Source organism: Dasypus novemcinctus, chromosome 12 (genome assembly GCF_030445035.2).
Source record: "Dasypus novemcinctus isolate mDasNov1 chromosome 12, mDasNov1.1.hap2, whole genome shotgun sequence".
NCBI classification, from domain to species: Eukaryota; Metazoa; Chordata; class Mammalia; order Cingulata; family Dasypodidae; genus Dasypus; species Dasypus novemcinctus.
Genome location: NC_080684.1, coordinates 89,545,830 through 89,571,057, shown reverse-complemented (window position 1 = coordinate 89,571,057; position 25,228 = coordinate 89,545,830). Strand labels below are relative to the sequence as shown.

The following is a 25,228-nucleotide window of genomic DNA, read 5'->3' as shown; positions in this document are numbered from 1 at the left end:
AGCTGATGCAGCAAGATGACACAACAAAAAGGAGACACAGATTCCCAGTGCCACTGACGAGAAGAGAAGCAGACACAGAAGAACACACAGTGAATGGACACAGAGAACAGACAACTGAGGCAGGGGAGGCAGGAGAGAAATTTAAAAAAATAAATCTTAAAAAAAAAAAAAGAATGGCAACACTGTTTATAATAGCAAAAATTGCAAACTACCCAAAAGTCCATCCATTAGAAAGCGACACAGCTATGAAAATGGATAAACTACAGTTACTCACCCCAATATGGATGAATTCAAAGTTTGAGTGGAAAAAAGGAAGTCAGAGTACAGGATGTATTGCTTCATTACTAGAAACTTCAAAAACATACATAACTAAACAATATATGGTTTTAGATTCATCCACATGTGGTAAGCCAAAAAGAAAACATAAAATTCAGGACAGTGGTTTCCTCTGAAAGGGACAGGAAGAAACATACAGGGGCTAATGAAAATATTGGCAACTTACGCTTTCTTAAGTGAGATGGTATGTACTTCAGTATTTGTTTATTATTATTTTTTAAAACTATACTTACATGTTAAATAAGATATGTATTCATGTATATATGTATATGTATATTTACATATATGTGTCTGCATATTTCAAAGAAAATAAATGTAACTAATAATATATCTTAAAGAAAAAAGGCTGAAAATTTAAAGGCACAATTTTTTTAAAAAAATTTATTCCTTAAAAATTCTAAAGTTATTAGCAGAAATTTACCAGAAATCCTTGATTTCAATTTTTGCAAAAGGTTAAGCAGACCATGAGGGTTTCTTTTTTATTAATATTTATACAGAGTATTCTAGGAAATATTTTTTTACTGTATTTTCACAAGTGTACTATGATTCTTAATTCATCTGGCCACTCTCTAAATAGTCTATACTGTTCCAAGCACAAAATTACAGCATATTCCCTAAATTACAAAATAAACAGCTTCATGTTAAATAGCATCATATGCACTGAAATACTAAAAATCATAGATAATGTCCCATGAGTATTTTTTTAACGTCAGGTAACCTACATAAAACATCAATGAGTAAAACTTTAGTAATACCACTCAAGCTAACCTTTTCATTTTCCTTCTCCTTTTCTCTCTCACTAATGTTAACTTTTAATGAAGTTTAAATAATATTGGCCATTCGCAGGAAGTTACTCAGAAATTTTCTCCAATGGCTAGTTTCTTTATCCAACTGAAATAAATTTACTTTCCCATAATTTTTTGTTCTCATATAAAACAAAACAAATTCAGTTAAGTCAAATCTTAGAAGACCATCACAATATAAGACCCAGTCATTTCCCAATTATGATGGCAAGGTAAAATAATCTGAAACCTACCTTGAGAAGTTCAACAAGCCTACATAATGCCTTAACTGAGGTTTTGGTCATTGGCTTTTGCATGGACATGTAGAGATTCATTGTGGTTTTAATAATGGTACTAATACTATATGCATATAAGAAACCCTGTAAAAAATAAAACATTGATCATAATCACAAGGGATTTTCAATAATAATACTTCTCAACTAAACAATATCTAGCATTTCAATAATATCTAGATTATTGAATATAGATATTCAACAATATCTAGATTTTCAATAATAAATACTTCTCAACTAAACAATATCTAGCATTTCAAAAGTTCATTTTAAAGCCAGCTCTTAAGACTCTGAAATACTTGTCCCCACAGAGATAATGTTAACATGGCTAACTTTCAAAACATGCCATAAAAGCTTATCTAACCTATCACACACCAGAAGTTTAGTACTGTTGAAATTACAGTATGTAACCACAGTTAAAGATTCTTTCCACTAAAAGCTAACAAACAACCTTCAGAGAAACAATTTGGATGACAGTAAGTTTTTTATTCATCCTTATCTGCCAGAGAGGGCGATAAAGATTCCTATGTGCTACAGCTTAGGGCAAGAGCTGAGGATTCTAAGGAGCTAAGAATTGAAAAGTGAGAAGGAGGAAGAGAGTTGATCTCTAGCTAATACAAATATCCAGCGGTATTTTTGAGTTGCAAGCTAATTATCCCTTTTGTTTTCACCTAGGCCAATCCCCACTGTCCACTGCTACCATTGCCTCATCAGGCTCTTTCTCCTTCTAACCCAATGAGAACAGATTCTCATCTACCCTTCCATTCATGAAGGAAGTACACAGGTCTTGTGAATCTTTTAAAAATGTTTAGTGCTAGTAAGCTCAGGGAAACAGGATGGGAAAAGAAAACAGGAAAAACTAATATTACCTATCAAATATTTTTTCATTTAGAACCAAGAGGCACACAAAGAAATACAAAGGTAATAATGGAGATTCTTTGGGCTTATGAAGGACTAAAATAAGATACATGTACAGTTTAGAGATGAACCTACACTATTCTATTGTGAATACATTCAAGGGGCTGGGGTAGAAGTCAGAGAATCTCAACCCTTTTCTCCTGACCCAGCTTAGGTGAGAGATTAACTTACTCTCCCATCAATAACAATGGGTCACTAAAAAGTGATACTTAATGTGGGACAGGAGGTGGAAGTTTCTCTGAACCATTAATAGCTCTGTGATAAAGAGATGTGCTAAGTTAAGAGAATTAAGGAATGAAAGAGGGTGGCATTCTAAGAAAGATGACAATAAGACCAACGCTTGGGGAACACATGAAGGACAGACCAAAAGTTTTACTTTATCAGCTATAGGATTATAAGATGCTGCACTATTGCAGCACTGGGAAAAGGTAAAAACAGAAAGAAGAAACAACAGAAGTTACTCTAGGCAGGCAGAAAAAGGAAGTTCCTTTTTTGAGGGGAGAGGAGACTGAGCTTAAAGGACAGAGTTCTTGGGCCCATATCGCCTCATTCTCAGATGGTCATTAAATTATGAAAGAATATACATGAAAGACATATTTAAAAATCTAAACTGGGTAGATATGCTTCTGTTAATAGAAGTATAAATATTTTGGACCAACCCTCCCACTGAGAACTAGGAAATCTGGGCAAAATATTTTTAAAATCTCTTGAAAAGCTATAAAGAAAATAAAGATCCCAGAGAAAAAAGAAACTCAGAGAAGTGAGACTTGCATTTGGGTCTGCTTTCCCTAAGAGGCACTCCCCATTCCAAAAGAGAAGAATGAAGACTGAGAAGCCAAATATATCCTTCAACATTACCTCACAGGGAAGGGGGATAAAAATGGGAATTCATAGCCCATTAAGGGAAACGGACTTTGGCCCAGTGGTTAGGGCGTCCGTCTACCATATGGGAGGTCCGCGGTTCAAACCCCGGGCCTCCTTGACCCGTGTGGAGCTGGCCCATGTGCAGTGCTGATGCACGCAAGGAGTGCCGTGCCACGCAAGGGTGTCCCCCGCGTGGGGGAGCCCCACGCGCAAGGAGTGCGCCCCGTAAGGAGAGCCGCCCAGCGTGAAAAGAAAGAGCAGCCTGCCTAGGAATGGCGCCGCCCACACTTCCCGTGCCGCTGACGACAACAGAAGCGGACAAAGAAACAAGACGCAGCAAATTAGACACCAAGAACAGACAACTGGGGGGGGGGGGAATTAAATAAATAAATAAATCTTTAAAAAAAAAAAAAAATAGCCCATTAAGGTTGGGAGGGGGGTTCTGATAAACTATGTACACTTTGGTTTGGGATCCTGAATGACTACCCCTAAAAGTTAAGGGTAAAGTGGCAAAAGAACAGTTCTCACAAGGTTTAAAGTCCTGCTTCAAATCATCTCAATCCATGATTAAGTTGAGGAAATCTGGGTTGCTAGTTGTCCCAGACTAGCTGTGTACTAAAAACAAATATAAATCCTCTCTGGAAGAAGAAAAAATATCTGGATCTTCAAATTATGTCTTCAGGTTTTCACACACAATGTCTGGCATAAAAATATAATCAGGTTACAAAAGAGGTAAAACATGTCTAAAAATCAAGAGTAACAAGAGATAAAAAGAAATATGCTGAATATGTTGAAAGGAATAAAACACAATGTATTTCAGAAGAGAAGCAGAAATTACAAAAGAAATGAAACTGAACAGTAAAATAATTAAAGTTAAGAACTCAGCAGATGGGTTTAAAAGCAGATTAGACAGAGTTGAAGAGAAAACTAGAACAGAGAGAGAACAGAAGAGAAGCAATACTTGAAGAATTAAGGACTGAGAATTTTCCACTAATCTCAAGCTGCACAAATTACAACAAAAACCCCAAGTAGGTGCATAATAATATTGTTGAACACCAAAAAGTATATGTTATAAGCAGTTAAAGACACGTTATATTTAAAAAGCAACAATACTGACAGCTGACATCTGAACAAATCAAAAACAAAAGAAGCCAAAGGACAACGGAACATTTTTAAAGGAAGAAAGAAAAAAAACCTGCCAATCTAGAATTCTATACCCAGCAAAACCATCATCAAAAATGAAGTTCAGGGAAGCGGATGTGGCTCAAGTGATAAGGCCTCTGCCTACCATATGGGAGGACCAGGTTCGATCCCTGGGACCTCCTGGTAAAAAAGAAGAAGAGAAAGCGTGCCTGTGCAGTGAGCCAGTACCCATGTGCTGAGCCAAGTGACTGCACAAGTGCCCATGTGGTGAGTCAAGAGCCCACGTGAGTGTCAGCATGGTGAGTCAGTGCCCGCATGTGATCCAGTGCCCACTCAAGTGAGTCATGCAGCAAGATGATGATGCAACAAAAGAGAAACAAAGGGAAGAGTCAAAGCAAAGCACAGCAGAGACCAGGAACTGAGGTGGCACAACTGACAGGGAACCTCTCTCCACATCAGAGGTCCCCAGGATCAAATCCCTCTGAATCCTAGAAGAGAAATATGAGAAGAGAAGACAAAAAAAGAAATAGATACAGACAGTGAACAGACATAGCAAAAAAACAGCCGGGCAGGGGAAAATAAATAAATCTTAAAAAAAAAAAAAATTAAGTTCAAATGAAGACTTGCTCTGACAAAACTGTGATACTTCATCAAAAGAGACTCATATTTAAGGAAATACTAAAGGGTATTCCATAAGTAGGAAGTTGAAAGTTCAGAGATGCAAGAAGGATGAAAAGCAACAGAAAGTGTAAATACACAGGTAAATCTAAATGAATAATGACTTTGAAAACAATAATATCTTAAAAGGTTTAAAAAATACATAAAATCAAAATACACAATAGCAACATAAAAGGTAAGGGGGGATAAACAGAAATAAAACATTCTAAGATCCTTATACTACCTAGAAAGTGGTAAAACTACTAATTTATGTTAAATTTAGATAGGTCACGTAGCATCTTAAAGTCTCTAGAGTAACCATTAAAAGACCAGTAAAAGAATGCAAAATTAATAAACCAACAGAGAAGGGGACAAATAAAATGATAAAAAAATAATCCGAAAGAAGGAAAGAAAGGAAAAGAGGAGACACCAAAACAAGTGGGACAAATATAAAGCGATAAATCAGATGATAGTTTTAAATCCAAGTACATCAGTAATGACTAGTTCAATTTTAAAAACAAAAATTTTAAGACTGGGGGGAACATAACTGCTGTTCATAGCACAGGCATTACTAAGAAACCAGAAAGTCTGAAAGTAAAAGAACCAAAAAAGACATATTATGTAAACATTAACTGAAATAAAACTAGTATTGCTATGTTAATATCACTCAAAAGAGACCTAAGGTAAAACGACTTACTAAAGGTAAAAAGGAATATTTCATAATGAGAAAAGATTCAATTCACCAAAAGATACAACAATTCTAAATGATATGCACTTATTCAGCCTTAAATTATATAAAATTAAAATTATGGAACTACAAGGATAAACAAATATACAATAGTGAGATGCTAACACTCAACTATCTCAGTAACTGAAAGAGTAAAAGCAGCAATTTACAAATATGATCTGTTTAGACATATGTAAAACACAACAAATGCAAAATGCACATTTCATTATTTTCAAGTATACATGAAATGTTTACCAGAATTGAACATAGACTGGATCATAAAGTTAATCTCGGCAAATTTCAAACGACTGAAATTATTGCCAGAAATGAATAATAAAAAGATAACCAGGAAATTCTCATATACTTGCAAATTAAGAAATGACTTTCAAAATAACCCAAGGATCAAAGAAGAAATCACAATGAATATTTAAAATATTTTTAACTCAAAGATAATAAAAATACAACACATCAAAATTTATGGGATACAGCTAAAAAGCCACGCTTTGACAGAAAGGTAGAGCTTTAAAGGAATATATTAGAAAATCTAAATTAATGAGGCATACAAAGATCATCAAATCAATTTCAGTATCCATTTTAAAAACAAAAATATATCTTATTGTTTCCCAGGTCTTTCCAAGTCTCTATACTTTCTATAAATCGGATTAATAAATGACCCCCAAAATATTTTAAGTAAAAAGATATAACTACCTGTATAAAAATATTACATCTATTGGTTAGGTCTTCAGCAAATTTATCCATTCTCTGCTCTTTAGATAAAATTGATTCCATTTTCATCATCCATGAGCTCACAAAGACGTAATAAGACTGTACATCTCTAATAAAGAAAATATTTGGGTTATTCAGCATAAGAAAGAAAATCTACTTCCATTTCTTCCTATTGATATCCTTGCATATTTTCTTGCAGCATCTATTTCATTTTTCTGGTTTTCTAAAATTAGATGTTAATATACATATACAATTTACACACTCAACACTCAGTGAGTACCTATATAAGTTTCTCAATACTGGGAACAACAGTGAAATCAGCAGTAAATTAAATACACAAAAATCCCTGCCTTCATCAAGCTTACATTCTAGAAAACAGAGTTCTACAATAAATAAATCAGTAATTAAAATCTGTAAGACATCAGATAATAAGTGGTATGGGGGAAAAAAAGAAAGCAGGGAAAATGGATAGAGACTAAGGTGGAAGGTACAATTTAAAATAGAGTAGTCAAAGAAGGCTCATTGAGAAAGCGATTCTGAGCCAAGACTTGAAGAAGATGAAGGCACAAACCATGTAAATATCTGAGAGAAGAGAATTTCAGGAAAACAAAAAACAAATGCTAATGTTCTAAGATAGAAAGTGTATCTGCTGTCATGTTTGACTAATAACAAAGAAGTCAGTAGGACTGGGCAGGGATGAGAATAGAAAAGGAGACCAGACAGATATATGGATGGAGAGAGATTTACTTAAAGCCTTGTAGGGAGTAAGGACTTTGCCAGTGGGAAGGAAAAACCACTAAGAGAGTTTGAGCAGAATGACTTCTAACTTTGGTTTTGAAAAGATCATTATCACTTTGGCTGATATGCTGAAAATAAACTACAAAGGGAATTAAGGTAGAAGCAGGGGAAAACTTAAAGGGCTATTGTAGGTATGTGGGAGGAAAAGGTTGATGGCTTGAACCAGAATGGAAGAAATGGAAAGGGTCAGAATCTGATTACAAAAGTTAACATTAACTGAATGCTTACTATTTGCCAAACAGTGTTCTAATCAGTTTACACAATTAATTCACTTAATCCTCACAATAACTTATGAGGTAGATACTATAATCGACATTTTACAAAAGAGGAAATTGACACACACAGTGGTTAAAGTACCCAAGTTCATAGAACTAGTAAGCAGCTGAGTTAAGGGTTAAGCCCAAATTCAGGAAGCTTGTCCATCCCAGATAGACTAAATCAATAAATATAATTATCTACACTATACAAAATGATTATAAACACTAAACTCGTCTACCAATAGATCTCAATTCAGATGATGTCATTTAAGCAGGAACCTTTTGACTCACAAGCTAAATTTAAGGTACACTTTTCTTTTAAAAACTTACTGTACAAAAAAAAAAAAAAGGGTAATTCCCCTTTGTGGAAATGGATGCTACTCTTTCTAAAAACTTTGTTCAGTTAGATAGGGTAAAGAAATGTCCTACTGTTGCTATTCACAATCGCCTTGAGCATAGCTCTTCAAGGCAAGAGACAAAAATACTCATTTGATGGAGATTAAAATGCCACAATGAAGTTGCTGGCTAGCCCAGAAGAATTCAGTCAGTCTGAAGGGGGATTACCGCCCCCCCAAAGTTTCTTTAATAAATGTGTTTTGGGAGGTAAAACCCTAGCATCAAATCTGAGAAATACGGTTTCTGGAGAATCTAGACTCCAACAGAAAAAGACACTAATAGCCATATTTTCTACTTTACCTTGAATGTACTGAAATGACTTGTAAATTATTTAATTTAAAAGTGTGGAACACAGAGAAAGAGCAGGATCTTAGGGAAACAGCTCTACTTTTGAGGAGGCTATGCTCAAGATTCAGCAGGGACATAACGCATAGGTGGGAACAGAAAAGTCATGAGCAATAACCAGAAGGAAGAGGCCTAGGCTATGGAGCGCTCCCTGATATCAACCACATCAATCACATTATGAAGGTAAAAAGATAAATACAGTAAAGAGCATTCAGTCAGTTTTACATCAGACTGTGTAGGATAAAGGAGAGGTTTGTTGGTTCTGTGCACCAATCCTACAACCAGATGATCTTTTATCTTGTAAATACATAAAAATGAAGCGGCTTTAAGTTTTAAAAATCAAGTTACTTGACATAGAGTCCAAAAATGGTCAAGGATTCTGCCACGTTGTCAGCTTCATTTCAAAATACAAACAGGAATATAAGAACGAAAAAAAAATTCACTCGCCCCAATATAAAGTACTGAACAGTGTCAATAACCATTTGAAATGAAGGTTCATATCCCTATGACACAAATAGTATTTTCCAGTGTCAAAATGGTTGTGAATAAAAAGCAAAAAACAACAAACCACAAATATTGTGCCCCAAGCAAGAGGATGGTTGAGGCATTTGGCCACATGGAGTCTACTAAATGCTGGGGGAGGGGGGGTTCCTCTTCACTTACATAATGATCTGTGGAGCCAGACCTTGAGACAGCTCTTGGTCCCTTAGTCAAAAGCTCATGCTGGTCACACCATTTCCCTTATCCTAGGTTTTCTTTTATGGGGGTTTTAGGTTTCTTTGGCAGAATCGCAGGGTGAATAAAGAAAACTGCCCCTTCAGCTTCATGGACTTCTATAGTCACTCTATGGGTATAGCTCTGGAATCAAAAAATTTGGAAACATAAAATTTTATCATGTGAGGGACTGAAATTATACAAAGCACCTTCTCAGATCATAATGGAATGAAACTGGAAATCAATAATAGACAGGAAAGATATAAATTCACAAATGTGTGGAGCTTAAACAACACAATCCTAAATAATCAGAGGGTCACAGAAGAAACTGCACATGAAATCAGTAAATATACCAAGAGAAAGAAAACAAGAACACAACTTATCAGAACTTAAGGGATTCAGTGAAGGCAATCTTTAAAGGGAAATTTATAGCCCTAAACACTTGTATTAAAAAAGAAATTAAAAATCTGACTAACTGGAGAAACTAGAAAAAGAAGAGTAAACCAATACCAAAGAAAGTAAAAGGAAAGAAATAACAAAGACTAGAGTGGATATAAATTAAACTGAAGAGAAAAAAACCAATGGAGAAAATCAACAAAAAGCTGGTTCTTTGAGGAGATCGATAAAATTGACAAACCCCTAGTGAGACTAAAGAGAAAAAAAGAAAAAAATGCAAATAAATACAAAGAGAAATGAAAAGGGATAAGTTGCAAATGACCCCATAGAAATCAAAAGGATCATAAGAGGATATTATGAGAAACTGTATGCCAACAAACTAGACAACCTAGATGAAACTGACAAATTCCTAAAAATGCAAACCCTACACTGATGCTACAAGATATACAAGAACCTAACAAATGCATCACATTTAAAGAGATTAAATCAGTCATCAAAAATCTCCCAACAGAGAAAAGTCCAGAACCAGATGGCTTCACAGGTGAATTCTACCAAACGTTTTGGAAAGAATGAATACCAATCTTATTTCAACTCTTGCAAAAATTGAAGAGGAGGGGAAATTACCCAACATGTTTTACGAAGCCAACATCACCCTAATACCAAACCCAGATAAAAAACAATACAAGAAAAGAAAATTACAGACCAATCTTTCTAATGAACATAGATGCAAAAATTCTCAACAAAATACTTAAAAACTGAATCCTACAGCATATCAAAAGACTTATACATCACAGCCAAGTAGAATTTATTCCTGGTACTCAACACTGGTTCAGCGTAAGAAAATCAATTAACATAATACACCACATTAACAAACTGAAGGGAAAAAATCACATGATCATCTCAATTGATGCAGAAAAGGCATTCAACAAATATCCAGGATCCTTTCTTGATAAAAACACTTTGAAAGACAGGAATAGAAGGAAATTTCCTCAATATGATAAAAGGGTGTATCAAAAACCCACAGTCAACATCATACTCAATGGAGAAAGGTCGAAAGCGTTCCCTCTAAGATGTGAACAAGACAACGATGCATACTGTCACCATTGTTATTCAACAATGTAAAAGAATTTCTAGCTAGAGCAATTAGACAAGAAAAAATTAAAAAAATAAAAATAAAAATAAAAATAAAAGTTAAAGGTATCCAAATAGGAAAAGAGGAAGCAAAATCTTACTATTTGCAGATGATATGATCCTATATTTTAAAAATTCGGAAACGTCTACAACAAAGCTACTTGAGCTAATAAATGAGCTCAGCAAAGTGGCAGGATACAAGATAAACACAAAAATTAGTAATGTTTTTGTTACACTAGTATTGAACAATCTGAAGAGGAAATTAGGGGGAAATTCCATATACAATAGCAACAAAAAGACCCAAATAGCTAGGAATCAATTTAACAAAAAAGTACAGAAACTATACACAGTAACCTACAAAATAATGCTAAAAGAAATCAATGAAAACCTAAACAAATAGAAAGACATTCCATGTTCATAGATTAGAAGATTAAATATCATGAAGATGTGAATCTGACCCAAACTGATTGATACATTCAATACAAATCAAAATTCCAGCAGCCTACTTTACAGAAATAGAAAAGTCAATGACCAAATTTATTTGGAAGGGCAAGTGTACCTGAATAGCCAAAAGCATTCTAAAAATGAGGAGCAACACAGGATGAATTTCACTGCCTGACCTTGAAACATATTACAAAGCTACAGTGTCCAAAACAGCATGGTGGGAAGCAGACTTGGCCCAATGGATTGGGCGTCCGCCTACCACATGGAGGTCCATGGTTCAAATCGCGGGCCTCCTTGACCCGTATGGAGCTGGCCCATGTGCAGTGCTGATGCGCGCAAGGAGTGTTGTGCCACGCAGGGGTGTCCCCCACATAGGGGAGCCCCACACGCAAAGAGGCGCCCCATAAGGAGAACGGCCCAGTGCAAAAGAAAGTGCAGCCTGCCCAAGAATGGTACCACACACATGGAAGGCTGACACAACAAGATGACACAACAAAAAGAAACACAGATTCCCGGTGCCATTGATAAGGATAGAAGCGGTCACAGAAGAACACACAGCGAATGGACACAGAGAACAGACAGGGGGGAGGGGATAAATAAATAAATAAGTCTTTTTAAAAATAAATAAATAAATAAAATAGCATGATGCTGGCTTAAAGAAAGACAAATGCATCAGTGGAATAGAACTGAAAGTCCAGAAAGAAACCCTTACATTTACAGTCAATCAGTTTTTGATGAAGCCACTAAGTTCATGTTGATGGGGCAAAACGTCTCTTCAACAAATGGTGCTGGCAAAACTGGATATCTATAACCAAAAGAATCAAAGAGGACCCCTTTCTCACTCCCTATACAAGAAGCAACTCAAAATGGATCAAAGACCTAAATATAAAATCCAAGACCACAAAATTACTAGAAGAATATGTAGGGAAACACCTTAAAGATCTTGAGGTAGGTGGTGGTTTCTTGGATCTTACACCCAAAGCACATGCAACAAAAGAAAAAAATAGATAAATGGGACCTCCTTAAAATTAAACACTTTTTGCACCTCACAGGACTCTGTCAAAAGGGTGAAAAGGAAGCCAATTCAATGGGAGAAAGTATTTGGAAATCACATGTCCAATAAGGGTTTACTATCTAGGATATGTAAAGAGTTGTTACAACTCAACAATAAAAAGACAAACAACTCGATTAAATGGACAAAAGAACAGACACTTGTCCAAAGAAAAAAATAAATGGCAAAAAAATACATGAAAAAATGTTCGACATCACTAATGATTAGGGAAATGCAAATCAAAACTATAAGATATCATTTCACACCTATCAGAATGGCCCACTATTAAAAAGACAGAGAACTACAAGTGATGGAGAGGATGTGGAGAGATAGGAACACTTATTCACTGTTGGAAGGAATGCAGAATGGTACAGCCACTGTGAAGGACTGTTTGACAGTCCCTAAAGAACTTGAATATAGATTTGCCACAGGACCCTGCAAAACAACAACAGGGTATGTAACCTGAAGAACTGAGTGATACAAACAGACACCTGCACGCCAATGTTCACAGCAGCATTATTCATGTTTTCCAAAAAAGTTGGAAACACCACAGGTGTCCAACAACTGAAGAGGAATGGATAAACAAACTGTAGATAGTCACATGGTGAATTCTATGCAGCTAAAAGAAGAAATTAAGTTGTAAAGCATATGACAACATGGATGAACCTGGAGGATATTATTTTTTTTTTTTTTTTTTTTAAAGATTTATTTATTTATTTAATTTCCCCCCCTCCCCTGGTTGTCTGTTCTTGGTGTCTATTTGCTGCGTCTTGTTTCTTTGTCCGCTTCTGTTGTCGTCAGCGGCACGGGAAGTGTGGGCGGTGCCATTCCTCGGCAGGCTGCTCTTTCTTTTCACGCTGGGCGGCTTTCCTCACGGGCGCACTCCTTGCGCGTGGGGCTCCCCCACGCAGGGGACACCCTTGCGTCGTGCGGCACTCCTTGCGCGCATCAGCGCTGCGCATGGCCAGCTCCACACGGGTCAAGGAGGCCCGGGGTTTGAACCGCGGACCTCCCATATGGTAGACGGACGCCCTAACCACTGGGCCAAAGTCCGTTTCCCTGGAGGATATTATGAGTGAAGCCAGTCAGACACAAAAGGACAAATACTCTAAGATTGTGCTACTATGAACTAAATATATTGAGTAATATGTGGTATGCTTCCAATTATATAAATTGTAAATATAAGCCAATTTATAAAGATGAAATTAGTCATTATGTAGGGCTGGGGAAGGTATGCAAAGGTGTGTGGAGTTTTTCTTTTTGGAATAAAGAAATTGCTATAAATTTTTTGCGGTGATGAATGCACAACATTGTGATTATACTAAAAGCCGTTGATTATATACTTTGGATAGATCATATGATATGTGAACATATCTCAATAAAACTGCTGAATAAATAAATAATTGTGCAAGAATAGCTAGAAATAGGAGCTATGTACAGCAGGGGAAACAGAGAGATCAAGAGGTAAAGATTTTCTTGTTTGCTTGTCTGCTTTTGTTTATCATTACTGAAATAATGAAAATGTTCTAATAATGATTGAAATGATGAATGCACAACTACGTGATTATACCAAATACCATTGATTGTACACTTTGGATGATTGTATGCTTTATTAATATGTAACAATAAAAATGATTTGTTTAAAAATAATAAAAAAGTAAATAAAAGAGGATATCAGGTGTCTTTACTGCCCCCTCTCCAAGGCTCTTGGAAACTGACCTGCACCACATTACTGGGTCCTTGGTCCTGCTTTGAGCAGTTAAATAGGGGAAATCCTAAAAACTGAGAACAAGTTGAATGAAGAGTCAAAGAACTGGGATAGCACACAGCTACTAAACAGTAAATCGTAGGCAAGGGAAAGAAACTGAATATCAGAGTAAACTCTGCATCAGAATCAAACACCTAGGCACCAGTAAAAAATTACAAGCTATACTAAGAAAAAGGAAGCTATGACTCAGGCAAAGGAACAAATCAAAGCTCCTGATGAGACATATGACTTGAAACAGCTAATCGATGAGGTTTATACAAATCTCCTAAATCAAATCATGGAAATGAAGACAATATAGCTAAAGAAATAAAAGACATTAAGAAGACACTGGATAAGCACAAAGAAAAATCTGAAATCTTTGATAGAAAAACAACAGATATTATGGGAATGAAATACTAAAAAGTGAGATTAAAAATTTAATAGACCATCCTTCTCCACTCATCTTTGCCCTTGCACTTGGGGGACTGCTTCTGTTCCACTGGGGAATGTGACAGAGCTCCCCTGGCTAGGATCTCAGCACTCCCTCAGTTGTCGTTTGTCATTTTAACTACTATGAAAATACCCAATAAATATCTGAACATTTTTATATACCCTGTATACATGCCCTGGAGAACTCCCTCTCAACCAGTTGCAACTCCTATTCTCCAGTTCGTTGGACTTACCCAGGTCAGCTGACAGGGAGGTGTGGTCAACCACCACACCAGAGAACTGAGAATGCCTACAACTGCAAGCAGGAAAATCACATCCATCAACCATGTGGGATCTAAGCACCCCTCTCGATAAAGAGGTGGAGTGGACATCACCATCCCAGGGTACACAGGATGAAGGAATAAAATACGGATTAGAGTGGACTTGCTGGTATTCTACTATGGAACTATTGTGACTAGAAATGGAAGAAATTGTAGCATTGATGTGGAGAAAGCGGCCAGGGGAGTTGCTGAGGGCAGGGAGAGGGAAGAAGAGATGTGATTTAGGGGCATTTTCGGGACTTGGCGTTATCCTAAATGATATTGCAGGGACAGATGCTGGATATTATGTACCCTGCCATAACCCACTGAATGGACTGGGGGAGAGTGTCAACTACAATATAAACTATTATCCATGCAGTACAGCAATGCTCCAAAATGTATTCACCAAATGCAATGAATGTGCCACAATGATGAAAGAGGTTGTTGATGTGGGAGAGTGAGGGGGGGTGGTATATGGGAAACATTTTTTAATGTAACATTTTTTGTGATCTATGAATCTTCACAAAATAAAATTTTAAAAATTAATTTTAAAAAATACAGTAGAGGCACATAACAGCAGATTTGAAATCATGGAAGGAATAATCAGCCATATAGAGGAAAGAATAACTGAAATTGAAAAGAGAGAAGAACTGAGAGAAAAGAATGGAAAAAAATTGAGCAGGGAGTAAGGGAGTGGAGTGACAGCACCCAGCTTACCAAAATATGCGTTATGGGAGTTCCAAAAGGAGAAGAGAAGGCAAAAGGGGCAGAAAAACATTTGAGGAAATAATGGCTGAAAATTTCCCAACATTCATGAAAGACATGAACATACATGTCCAGGAAGCAAAGTGTACCCCAATTAGAATAAATCCAAATAGACCACACCAAGACATGCAATATTCAGAGCCAAAGATAAAGAGAAAATTCTGAAAGCAGCAAGAGAAAGGTGAAACATCATATACAAGAGATGCCCAATAAGACAATGCATATTTCTCTTCAGAAACCATGAAGATTAGAAGAACAGTGGTATGATATAATTAAGGCACTGAAAGACAAAAACTGCCAGTCAAGAATTCTTTATCCAGCAAAACTGTCTTAAATTTGATGGTGAGTTTAAAATACTCACAGATAAACAGAAACTTAGGAGCGTTAGTAAATAAGAATACAGCTCTGCAGGAAACACTAGAGAAAAAAAAAAAAAGAGGCGAGAGAAATGCTTAGAGGAGAGTGTAGAATGAAGACTATCAGAAAGGGCAATCAAAAAGGTAGTAAGATGGACAAAGATAAGGCATGTCATATGAAACCCAAAGGAAAAAAATGGTTGAAGTAATGCATTTACAATATTAACAATGAATGTTAATGGATTAAACCCCCGAGTCAAAAGCCATCAATTGACAAAATGGATACAAAACATGAGCCACCCATTTGCTGTCTGCAAGAGAATCACCTTAAACACAAGGATGCAAACTGACAGAAAGTGAAAGATTAGAAAAAGATATTTCATGCAAATAGTAACCAAAAGAAAGCAGGAATGGCTATACTGGTGTCAGACAAAAAACTTTAAATGCAAAAAAGTGATGAGATGTAAAAGGCCATTATATATTAATAAAAGGGTCAATGTACCAAGGAATAACAGTCATAAACATCAATGCACCTAACCAGGATGCCCCAAAATACATGAGGCAAACTCTGGCAAAACTGAAAGGAAAAGCAGACGTCTCTATAATAGTTGGAGATGTCAACATGCCACTCACATCAATAAATAGAAACAGATCAACAAGGAAACAGAGAACTTGAAAATATGATAGACGTCTCTATAATAGTTGAAGATGTCAACATGCCACTCACATCAATAGACAGAAACAGATCAACAGGAAACAGAGAACTTGAAAATATGATAAATGTGCTTTACCTGACAACATACAGAACACTGCACCCCAAATCAGCAGGTTATATATTCTTCTCAAGTGCTCATGGATCCTTCTCCTGGATAGACCACAACATTGGGCCACAACAAAGTGCTCAATAAATTCAAAAAGATTGAAAGTATACAAAACACCTTCTCTGATCACAACAGAATGAACCTGGAAATCAATTATTAGGGAGAAAGGGGAAATTCTGCAAATGTGTGGAGCTAAATAACACACTCCTAAAACATCAGTAGGTCAAGGAAGAAATTGCAAGAGAAATTACTACATATCTAAAGACAAAAATGAGAACACAACTTATCAGAACTTACGGGATACAGCAAAGGCAGAGCTGAGAGGAAAATTTATAGCCCTAAATGCCTATATTTAAAAAGAGTCAGCTAAAATCAAAGATCTAACTTAACTTAAAAAACTAAAAAAGAAGAGTATATCAATCCCAAAGCAAGCAAAAGAAAGAAATAAAGATTAGAGAATAAACGAAATTGAGGAAAAAAAGAAAAAAAAAACAACAACAGGAAAATCAACAAAACCAAAAGCTGGTTCTTTGAGAATATCAATAAAATAGACAAACCCTTAGCAAGATTAACAGAGAAAAAAAGAGAGAAGATGCAAAAACATAAAATCTAAAATGAAAGGGGGAATGTTACAACTAACCCCATAGAAATAAAAAGGATCATAAGAAGGTTTTATGAGAAACTGCATGCCAACAAACTAGACAATCTAGATGAAATGGACAAATTCCTAGAAACACACTAACAACCTACAATGACTCTACAAGAAACTCGGGAACTCAACAAACTAATCACATTTAAAGAGATTGAATCGGTCATCAAAAATCTACCAAACAAAGAAAAGTCAGTACCAGATGCCTTCACAGGTAAATTCTACCAAGCATTCTTTTCCAAAAAATTGAAGAGGAGGGAAAATTAGCCAACACATTTTATGAAGCCAACATCACCCTTATACCAAAGCCAGATAAAGACACTACAAGAAAAGAAAATTACAGACCAATCTTTCTAATGAACACAGATGCAAAAATTATCAACAAAATTCTTGCAAATCAAATCAAACAGCATTTCAAAAGAATGCTACACCACAGTCAAGTGGGATTTATTTCTGGTATACAAGGGTGGTTCAAAACAAGAAAATTAATCAACGTAATACACCACATTAACAAATCGAAGGGAAAAAAACCACATGATCAACTTGATGGATGCAGAAAAAGCATTTGACAGAACCCAGCATCTTTTTTTCTGATAAAACAATTCAAAAGATAGGTATAGAAGGAAAATTCCTCAACATAATAAAGGGCATATAGGAAAATCCCCAGCAAATTCAATGGAGAGAGGATGAAAACTTTCTAAGATCAGGAAGCAAACAAGGATGTCTACTGTCACCACTGTTATTCAACACTGTGCTAGAAGTTCTAGCTAGAGCATTTGAGCAAGAAAAAGAAATAAAAGGCATCCAAATGGGAAAAGAGGAAGTAAAACTCTATTCATAGATGACATGATATTTAGAAAATCCCAAAATATCTACAACGAAGCTACTACAGTGAACAAATGAGCTCAGCAAAGCAGCAGGATACAAGATCAACATGCAAAAATCTGCAGCATTTTTATACACTAGTAATGAGCAAGCTGAGTAAGATATAAAGAAAAAAAACTCCTTTTACAATAGTAACCAAAATACTAAAAATCTAGAAATTAATAAAACCAGGAATGTAAAGGATATGTTTTCAGAACACTGCAAAACCCTGCTAAAGGAAATCAAAGAAGACAAACAAATAGGAGGACATTCCATGTTCATGGATTGAAAGACAGGGGACTCACACTCCCTGACCTTGAAGTGTGTTAGAAAGCTACAGTGGTCAAAACAGCATGGAATTGGCATACAGATACATTGACCAATGGAACTGAATTGAGAATTCAAAAATAGAACCTAACCTCCAGGGTCAACTGAGCTTTGATAAGCCTACCAAGTCTACTTTTCTGGGACAGAACAGTCTTTTCAACAAATGGTGCTGGGAAAACTGGATGTCCATAACCAAAAGAATCAAAGAGGAGCCCCATCTCACTCCCTATATAAGAATCAACTCAAAATGGATCAAAAACTTAAACACAGAAGTCAGGACCATAAAACTCCTAGAAGATAACATAAGGAAACATCTACAAGACCTTGCAGTAGATAGGGTCTCTTAAATCTTACACTCAAAACACGAGCAATAAAAGAAAATAGACAAATGGGACCTCTTCAAAATTAAACACTTCTACATCTCAAAGGACTTTGTGAAGAGGGTAAAAAGGCAGCCTACTCAATGGGAAAAAATATTTGGAAATCACACATCTGACAAGGGTCTAAAATCCATGCTATATAAAGAGATCCTAGAAATCAACAATAAAGAGGCAAACATCCCAAATAAAAAATGGACAAGCTACTTGAATAGACATTTTTTAAAGAAGAAATCCAAAGGTGGAAAAAACATGAAAAAATGTTCAACATCATAGTGATTAGGGAAACGCAAATCAAGGATACAATGAGGTATCACATCACACCTACTAGAATGGTCACTATGAACAAAACAGAAAACTACAAGTGTTGGAGAGGATGTGGAGAGACAGGAATGCTTATTCACTATTGAGGGAAATGAAGAATGAATGGTACAGCCACTATGGAAGTCTGTTTGGCAATTCCTAAGGAACTTAGATATAGATCTACCATGTGACCCAGCAATACCGCTACTATGTATACACCCAGAAGAACTGAGAGCACTGACATGAACAGATAGCTGCATACTGATGTTCACAGCAGCCTTATTCATGACTGCCAAAAATGGAAGCAACCCAGATGTCTATCAACTAATGAATGGAAGGAATGGAAAAACAAAATGTGGTATATACACGATGGATTATTCAGCTGTAATAAGAAATGAAGTTGTAAAGCATATGACAACATGAATGATACTATGTTGAGTGAAGCAAGCCAGGCACAAAAGGACAAATACAATGAGCAAAACTCATGAAGTTAATAGCTAGAATATAAATCACCAGAGAATAGAATGGGATTAGAGAACAGAAAGTTGAGGTTTAATTTGTGGAAAACTGGTAAAAAGTTGTTTGTAAATGTTTGTAAATGAACAGAAATGGTGAAAGCACATCATAGGATTTGCAATTAGTAGTGCTAACATATGGATATGATAAGTGTTTTTTGCTGTTTTTTTTTTCTTCTTTTTTTGGAGTAATGAAAATGCTCTAAAATTGACTGAAGTGATGTATGCACTACTTGGTGATTACACCAAATGCCACTGACTGTACACTTTGGATAAATTATATAGTTCATAAAAAACAATAACAAAAAATAATAGGGTGGGTTGGGGAAAAATACACCAAATGTAAGCAATACTTTGACAATGCTCTTTCATAATTTGTTACAAATGTTTCATAACAATGCAAGGTATTTGTGGTGGGGTGATATATGGGAGCCCTATATGAAGTTATGCAGGTTTGTTTTGTAAATTCACAATTTTTACTATACACTTACGGTGTATGTATGTTCTTGAATATATTTCAAAAATCATTTTTAAAATAAAAAAAAGAAATAGTATAAAGTAGCAGCTAACATCATGAGTTCTAGAGCTCTGCCACTTACAAGGTATTTAAATTTGGGCAGGTTTTAATCTCTCCGCACTTCAGTCTTCCTATCTATAAAACGGTGGCACAACAGTACCTAATAGAATTTTCTAACAATTAAGAGAAATAATATACAGGAAGTTCTTAGAATATTTACTGGCTTACAGTAAGCATTCAGTAAATATTAGTTGGTACCTCTATTATTTCTCACAAGAAGATTGCGACAAGGCCTACATGAGATAGCATGTTTAAAGCCTTTAGCGCTGCTAAATGGAGCTTGATAATGTTGGCAATTACAACTTTATTATCTGTTACCTCCATTTTTGGTTCAAGTTCAGCCTTCTAGAGCCACAGAAATCAAGTCTGTTCCCTTTCAACCTAATGCTCCTCAAATTTTTTTTTAAATCCCCATCATTCCTCTGATTTCTCTTTTAAAGGCCAACCTATATAGACTTTACTGAGTCCTGAAAGAGTATGGTTCTCAGATCCTCTGACTGTGATCACCTTCATCTAGGGACACTGCGGTTTTCAGCCCTCTTATAATGCACCACCAAACACTGGAATCGACAGAATTCTATGGAACTAACTAGTTTCTTAGCCTGGGTACTACAACACTAATCAAGGTAAACTACGTATGGGCATTTTTAGCAACTATATCACACTGTTAAAGAATATTAAGTTTCTGATAACTAAAATATTCCTTTTTTTTTTTTTTTACTACTACTAAACCTGATCTTTGTCTTTCCATCTTATGTTTTAAACTAATCTCTTCTATTTAAACCCAAATGTATGTCTATCCCTCCTCAACTTTGTTCGAGGCTACATTAGAGACCTCTGAAATCTCTGCCATTAGCAGTCCTGTCTGATTTGGGTTGTTGTACTTTTCCACTGACTTGATCACAAGACACAGGAGTACTAAGAGATGCTGTAGGGGATATCCTGTAATCCAAACATCCCCCATTGGGTAGTAGCACCCCAACTTTTCCTTGATAAATCAAGAGAGAGAACAGGTTAGAATCCCTTTTATGCCTTTAACCATGTCATAGAGAAAAACTGTGACCAGCAGAGCCAATGGCAGAGTCTACTTAAAATCTTCATCCGGGGAAGCGGACTTGGCCCAATGGACAGGGAGTCCACCTACCACATGGGAGGTCCACGGTTCAAACCCCGGGCCTCCTTGACCCATGTGGAGCTGGCCCATGCGCAGTGCTGATGCGCACAAGGAGTGCCCTGCCATGCAGGGGTGTCCCCCGTGTAGGGGAGCCCCACACACAAGGAGTGCACCCTGTAAGGAATGCTGCCCAGCGCAAAAAGAAGTGCAGCCTGCCCAGGAATGGCGCTGCACACACAGAGAGCTGACAAAACAAGATGACGCAACAAAAACAAAAAAAAGAAACACAGATTCCCAGTGCTGCTGATAAGGATAGAAGTGGACACAGAAGAACATACAGCGAATGGACACAGAGAGCAGACAACTTGGGGCGGGGGGGGGGGGAAGATAAATAAATAAAAAATAAATCATAAATCTTTAAAAAAAAATCTTCATCCAGGTCAACAATTATGTTGAGGCTGAGCGATGGGAACATAGGGGTTCTTTATACTCTATTTTGTCTATGTTTGAAATTCATATAAGAGTTAAACAAAAATAAGGACATAAATAAGAGAAGAAACAAAGAGTTAAATGCATTCATTTGAAGAGTAGGACTATTGTAGAGAGAGGAACTGGGCAAAGGACAAATATTTTTCACTTTAAGTTTCCAGAACTTTTTTTTTAAGGTGGTATTGGGGATTGAACTCAGGACATCATACATGGAAAGCAGGAACTCAATCACTGAGCTACATCTGCTCCCGCCTTCAGAACTTTTTGATTTCTTAAATATTTCCATGTGTTACTTTGATAAAAATAAAAATAAAGGGGGAAAAAGAAAATACATCAAGTTTATGTCCTCCAAATGTCACCACAAACACAATATTTTTAATGTATCAACTTATATCTACATTGTAGACTTCACTTTATCATTTTATTTAGACAAAAAATACTTAATAAACTGATAAAATGCACCTGTATATATACATATACTCAAACAGTATAATTCGCCTACATCTTAAATTGAGTTTAAGCTTAAACATTAAGGAAAAAAGCTCATAGTTCTCCTGGAAATAAATCCCCCGGAGATTTGCCCAATCTTTTCTGTGATAATGAGTAAGAATGTTCAAATGTATTGTGACTCCTTTCTATACACTTAAAAAGAGCTGAAAATAAGATCTGAAAACATAAGCTATCTTAATGTGCTCATTACGGTTGTTTATAAAACCTACTTGGTAAGTGACTGAGCTTTCTGCTGTAAGAAAGTATCTCTGTGCATTTTAATGGCTTGAAGACTTTTTCTATCTAGAAGTTTGGCAGCTGCTGGTATTTTCTGGATCAGAAAATTATCCGGAAACCAAATAATATTAGCAGTTAGAGTGATGGCTGGTACCTGAAACAGTAAAGGTAAGGGAGGAAATCATTAAGTGAAGGTTACACAAACTGTTTAATAGTTCTACAGTACACAGTGGAAAACAGTTTTCACTTCATGAAAAAATAATCACAAATAAATACTTATTTATATATCATGAGACAAATATTTTACTATGGCACAAATTTCTACACCTGGTGTTGAGTATGAAAATAATTTTATTCTGCCTGAACATTAAACAACAAATACTATATACAAACTAAGGAGTTTTCAGATAAATAAAAATATGCAATAGCAAATAGAAATTTATAGCCTCATGACCCTTACTGTGACTTCATATTAATGAAAAAATAAAAGATACCCAAGATGGCTGGGTTCTCATGGTCATATATCATGTGACTCTATATACAAACTGAATTTTCAACTTTAAAATCAGCTGGGACATTGTGGAAATAGCAAAATGTAGAAAAATATTATCTTAAATTTATTCTACTTCAATAATGAGAATGAGGCAAGAGGAAGAGGAAGAAGAGGGGGGAAAAGTAGTACTGGTAGAACTAGAAAGTTACTATCCCAGAAAAAACTGAAAAATACATACCAATATATATTTATAGTAAATAGAATTACTGGTATTTTCATATACTATGTTACTTATTTCTGAAATGGCTGGATTTTAAAAGAGAATATTATGAAATCATAACTTTTGTAAGCAAGAATAATATACATTTTTAAATATCTATTTTTATCCTAAATCTTTTTATCTGATCAAATTGAAAAAATAAAGATTCCAAGTTCTTACCTTTTTACAAATGTCCAATAAAGATTTATAAAACTTTTTATCAATAGTTCGAAAAATTTGAAAGTGCAATACAAAGAGTCCACAAATTCCCACGTACTTGTCTCTCTGATCAATTTCAGAAGGTTCTCCTTATAAGACAGCAACATGAGAGAAATGGAGAACAGATACTTAAATTCTGCTTTCAAGAAAATGCAAGCTTAATTAAAAAAAAAAAAACATAAAAGTGCATTTTACATTACCGAGTTTGGCTTCTACATTTGCAAAAATCGAGCGAATACTATGTGCAAATTCTTCAGCAAAAGTGCTATTTTTTGATACAGTCACTCCTCCATTGAGAGAATCAAACTGCTGTTCTATACAGGACTAGACAAGAAATATTTAAAGAGAAATTTAGAATCTCATTAATAAGCTACTAAACAGTCTCAGAGTGTAAGATAAACTTCTACCTTCATCATTTTAATTTTACTAAAACTGAAGCTCAAGTTTTTTAGCTTTAATCTAATCCAACATCTAAATCCTTGTTAATGGAACATGTGTATGGACTTATATAATTTGAGTACCAGATATATGAATGTAATAAAACTGAACCAAAAAACTGAATTTCCATGTTAAGAGATGCACACAGTGCTGCTCAGTGATATACAGATGATACATGGAATTAAGCACTGGGAAACGTTTTTTATTTTACTTTGCACTTTTTTGTTTTTTAAAGATTTATTTATTTATTATTTCTCTCCCCTTCCCCCCTCCCACCCCGGTTGTCTGTTCTCTGTGTCTATTTGCTGCATCTTCTTTGTCTGCTTCTGTTGTTGTCAGCGGCACAGGAATCTGTGTTCCTTTTTCTTATGTCATCTTGTTGTGTCAGTTCTCCATGTGTGTGACACCATTCTTGGGCAGGCTGCACTTTCTTTCGCGCTGGGCAGCTCTCCTTCCGGGGCGCACTCCTTGCACGTGGGGCTCCCCTATGCGGGGGACACCCCTGCGTGGCACGGGACTCCTTGCACGCATCAGCACTGTGCATAGGCCAGCTCCACACGGGTCAAGGAGGCCCGGGGTTTGAACCGTGGACCTCCCATGTGGTAGACGGACACCCTAACCACTGGGCCAAGTCCACTGCCTTACTTTGCACTTTTAAGAGTAGACTTTATTTTGTCTGTTTACAGTTTTTTTCCCCTGCACTTTGTTACAGCATGTGAAGAAACGTCTTCTGGAAAAAGATTCAGTAATAAAAAAAAAAATATCTTCTGACCCTAACAGACTAACTTAGTTAAATGGATACAAGAATCAGGATCAATCTGTTAAAATTGTGATAGTGTAAAATATAAATTATATGTAGTCTTTGAAGTAGATTTAAAGTAGAATATAATGCAATTTCTGGTAGAAACTATGCAAAGCAGTGATGTCCAATAGGACCTTCTGCATTGATGGAAATGTTCTACATCTGTGGAGCCAATTTGATGACAGTCAAGAATTAGGTGGCTATTAAGCACTTGAAATGTGGCTACTATGTCTAAGGAAGTGAATTTTAAATTTTAACTTATTTAAGTTTAAATAGTCACATATGGTTACAGCTACCATAGTAGATTGTACAGACCTGAATTACATTTCCTGAGGCTAGGAATAATCAGTCTTTTAGAAGATAGTTTTACAAACCCAAATCAAGAGGGTAACAGCAAACAGAACACTTAACACAACTGCTTGAATAGCTTCTAAGACCCTTGAATAGTTTTATCCTTCTTATATAACTAAAAAAAAGTCCTTATACCAAATACAACTAGTACACTATTAATTTTGCTTGATTGATACTAGATAATGAAATAATTATATTTTAGTACACCATGTTTTAAAGCCAAAGCACTTTTTTAAAAAAACACCTCTAAAGTATTCTATAAAAATTTCCCACTACAATTCTGAGACAGTCAACTAAAATAAGCCCATT

At 35.8% G+C, this 25,228-nt stretch overlaps 1 protein-coding gene across 4 annotated transcripts in view; it reads right to left on the bottom strand.

Moving 5' to 3' along the window:
* WASHC4 (WASH complex subunit 4) overlaps positions 1 to 25,228 on the bottom strand; it is a 121,837-nt gene that overhangs the window by 77,819 nt on the left and 18,790 nt on the right. For all 4 annotated transcript variants that reach the window (XR_187743.5, XM_004446776.5, XM_004446777.5 and 1 more), the window contains exons 11-15: positions 23,529 to 23,652; positions 23,290 to 23,417; positions 22,351 to 22,511; positions 6,429 to 6,555; positions 1,373 to 1,498 (exon numbers count right to left, since the gene is read on the bottom strand). Coding sequence is in view for 3 of the 4 variants with exons in the window: in XM_004446776.5 (XP_004446833.1) it covers positions 1,373 to 1,498; positions 6,429 to 6,555; positions 22,351 to 22,511; positions 23,290 to 23,417; positions 23,529 to 23,652 (666 nt within the window). In the remaining variant the exon portion in view is untranslated. The remainder of the gene's footprint in view (positions 1 to 1,372; positions 1,499 to 6,428; positions 6,556 to 22,350; positions 22,512 to 23,289; positions 23,418 to 23,528; positions 23,653 to 25,228) is intronic.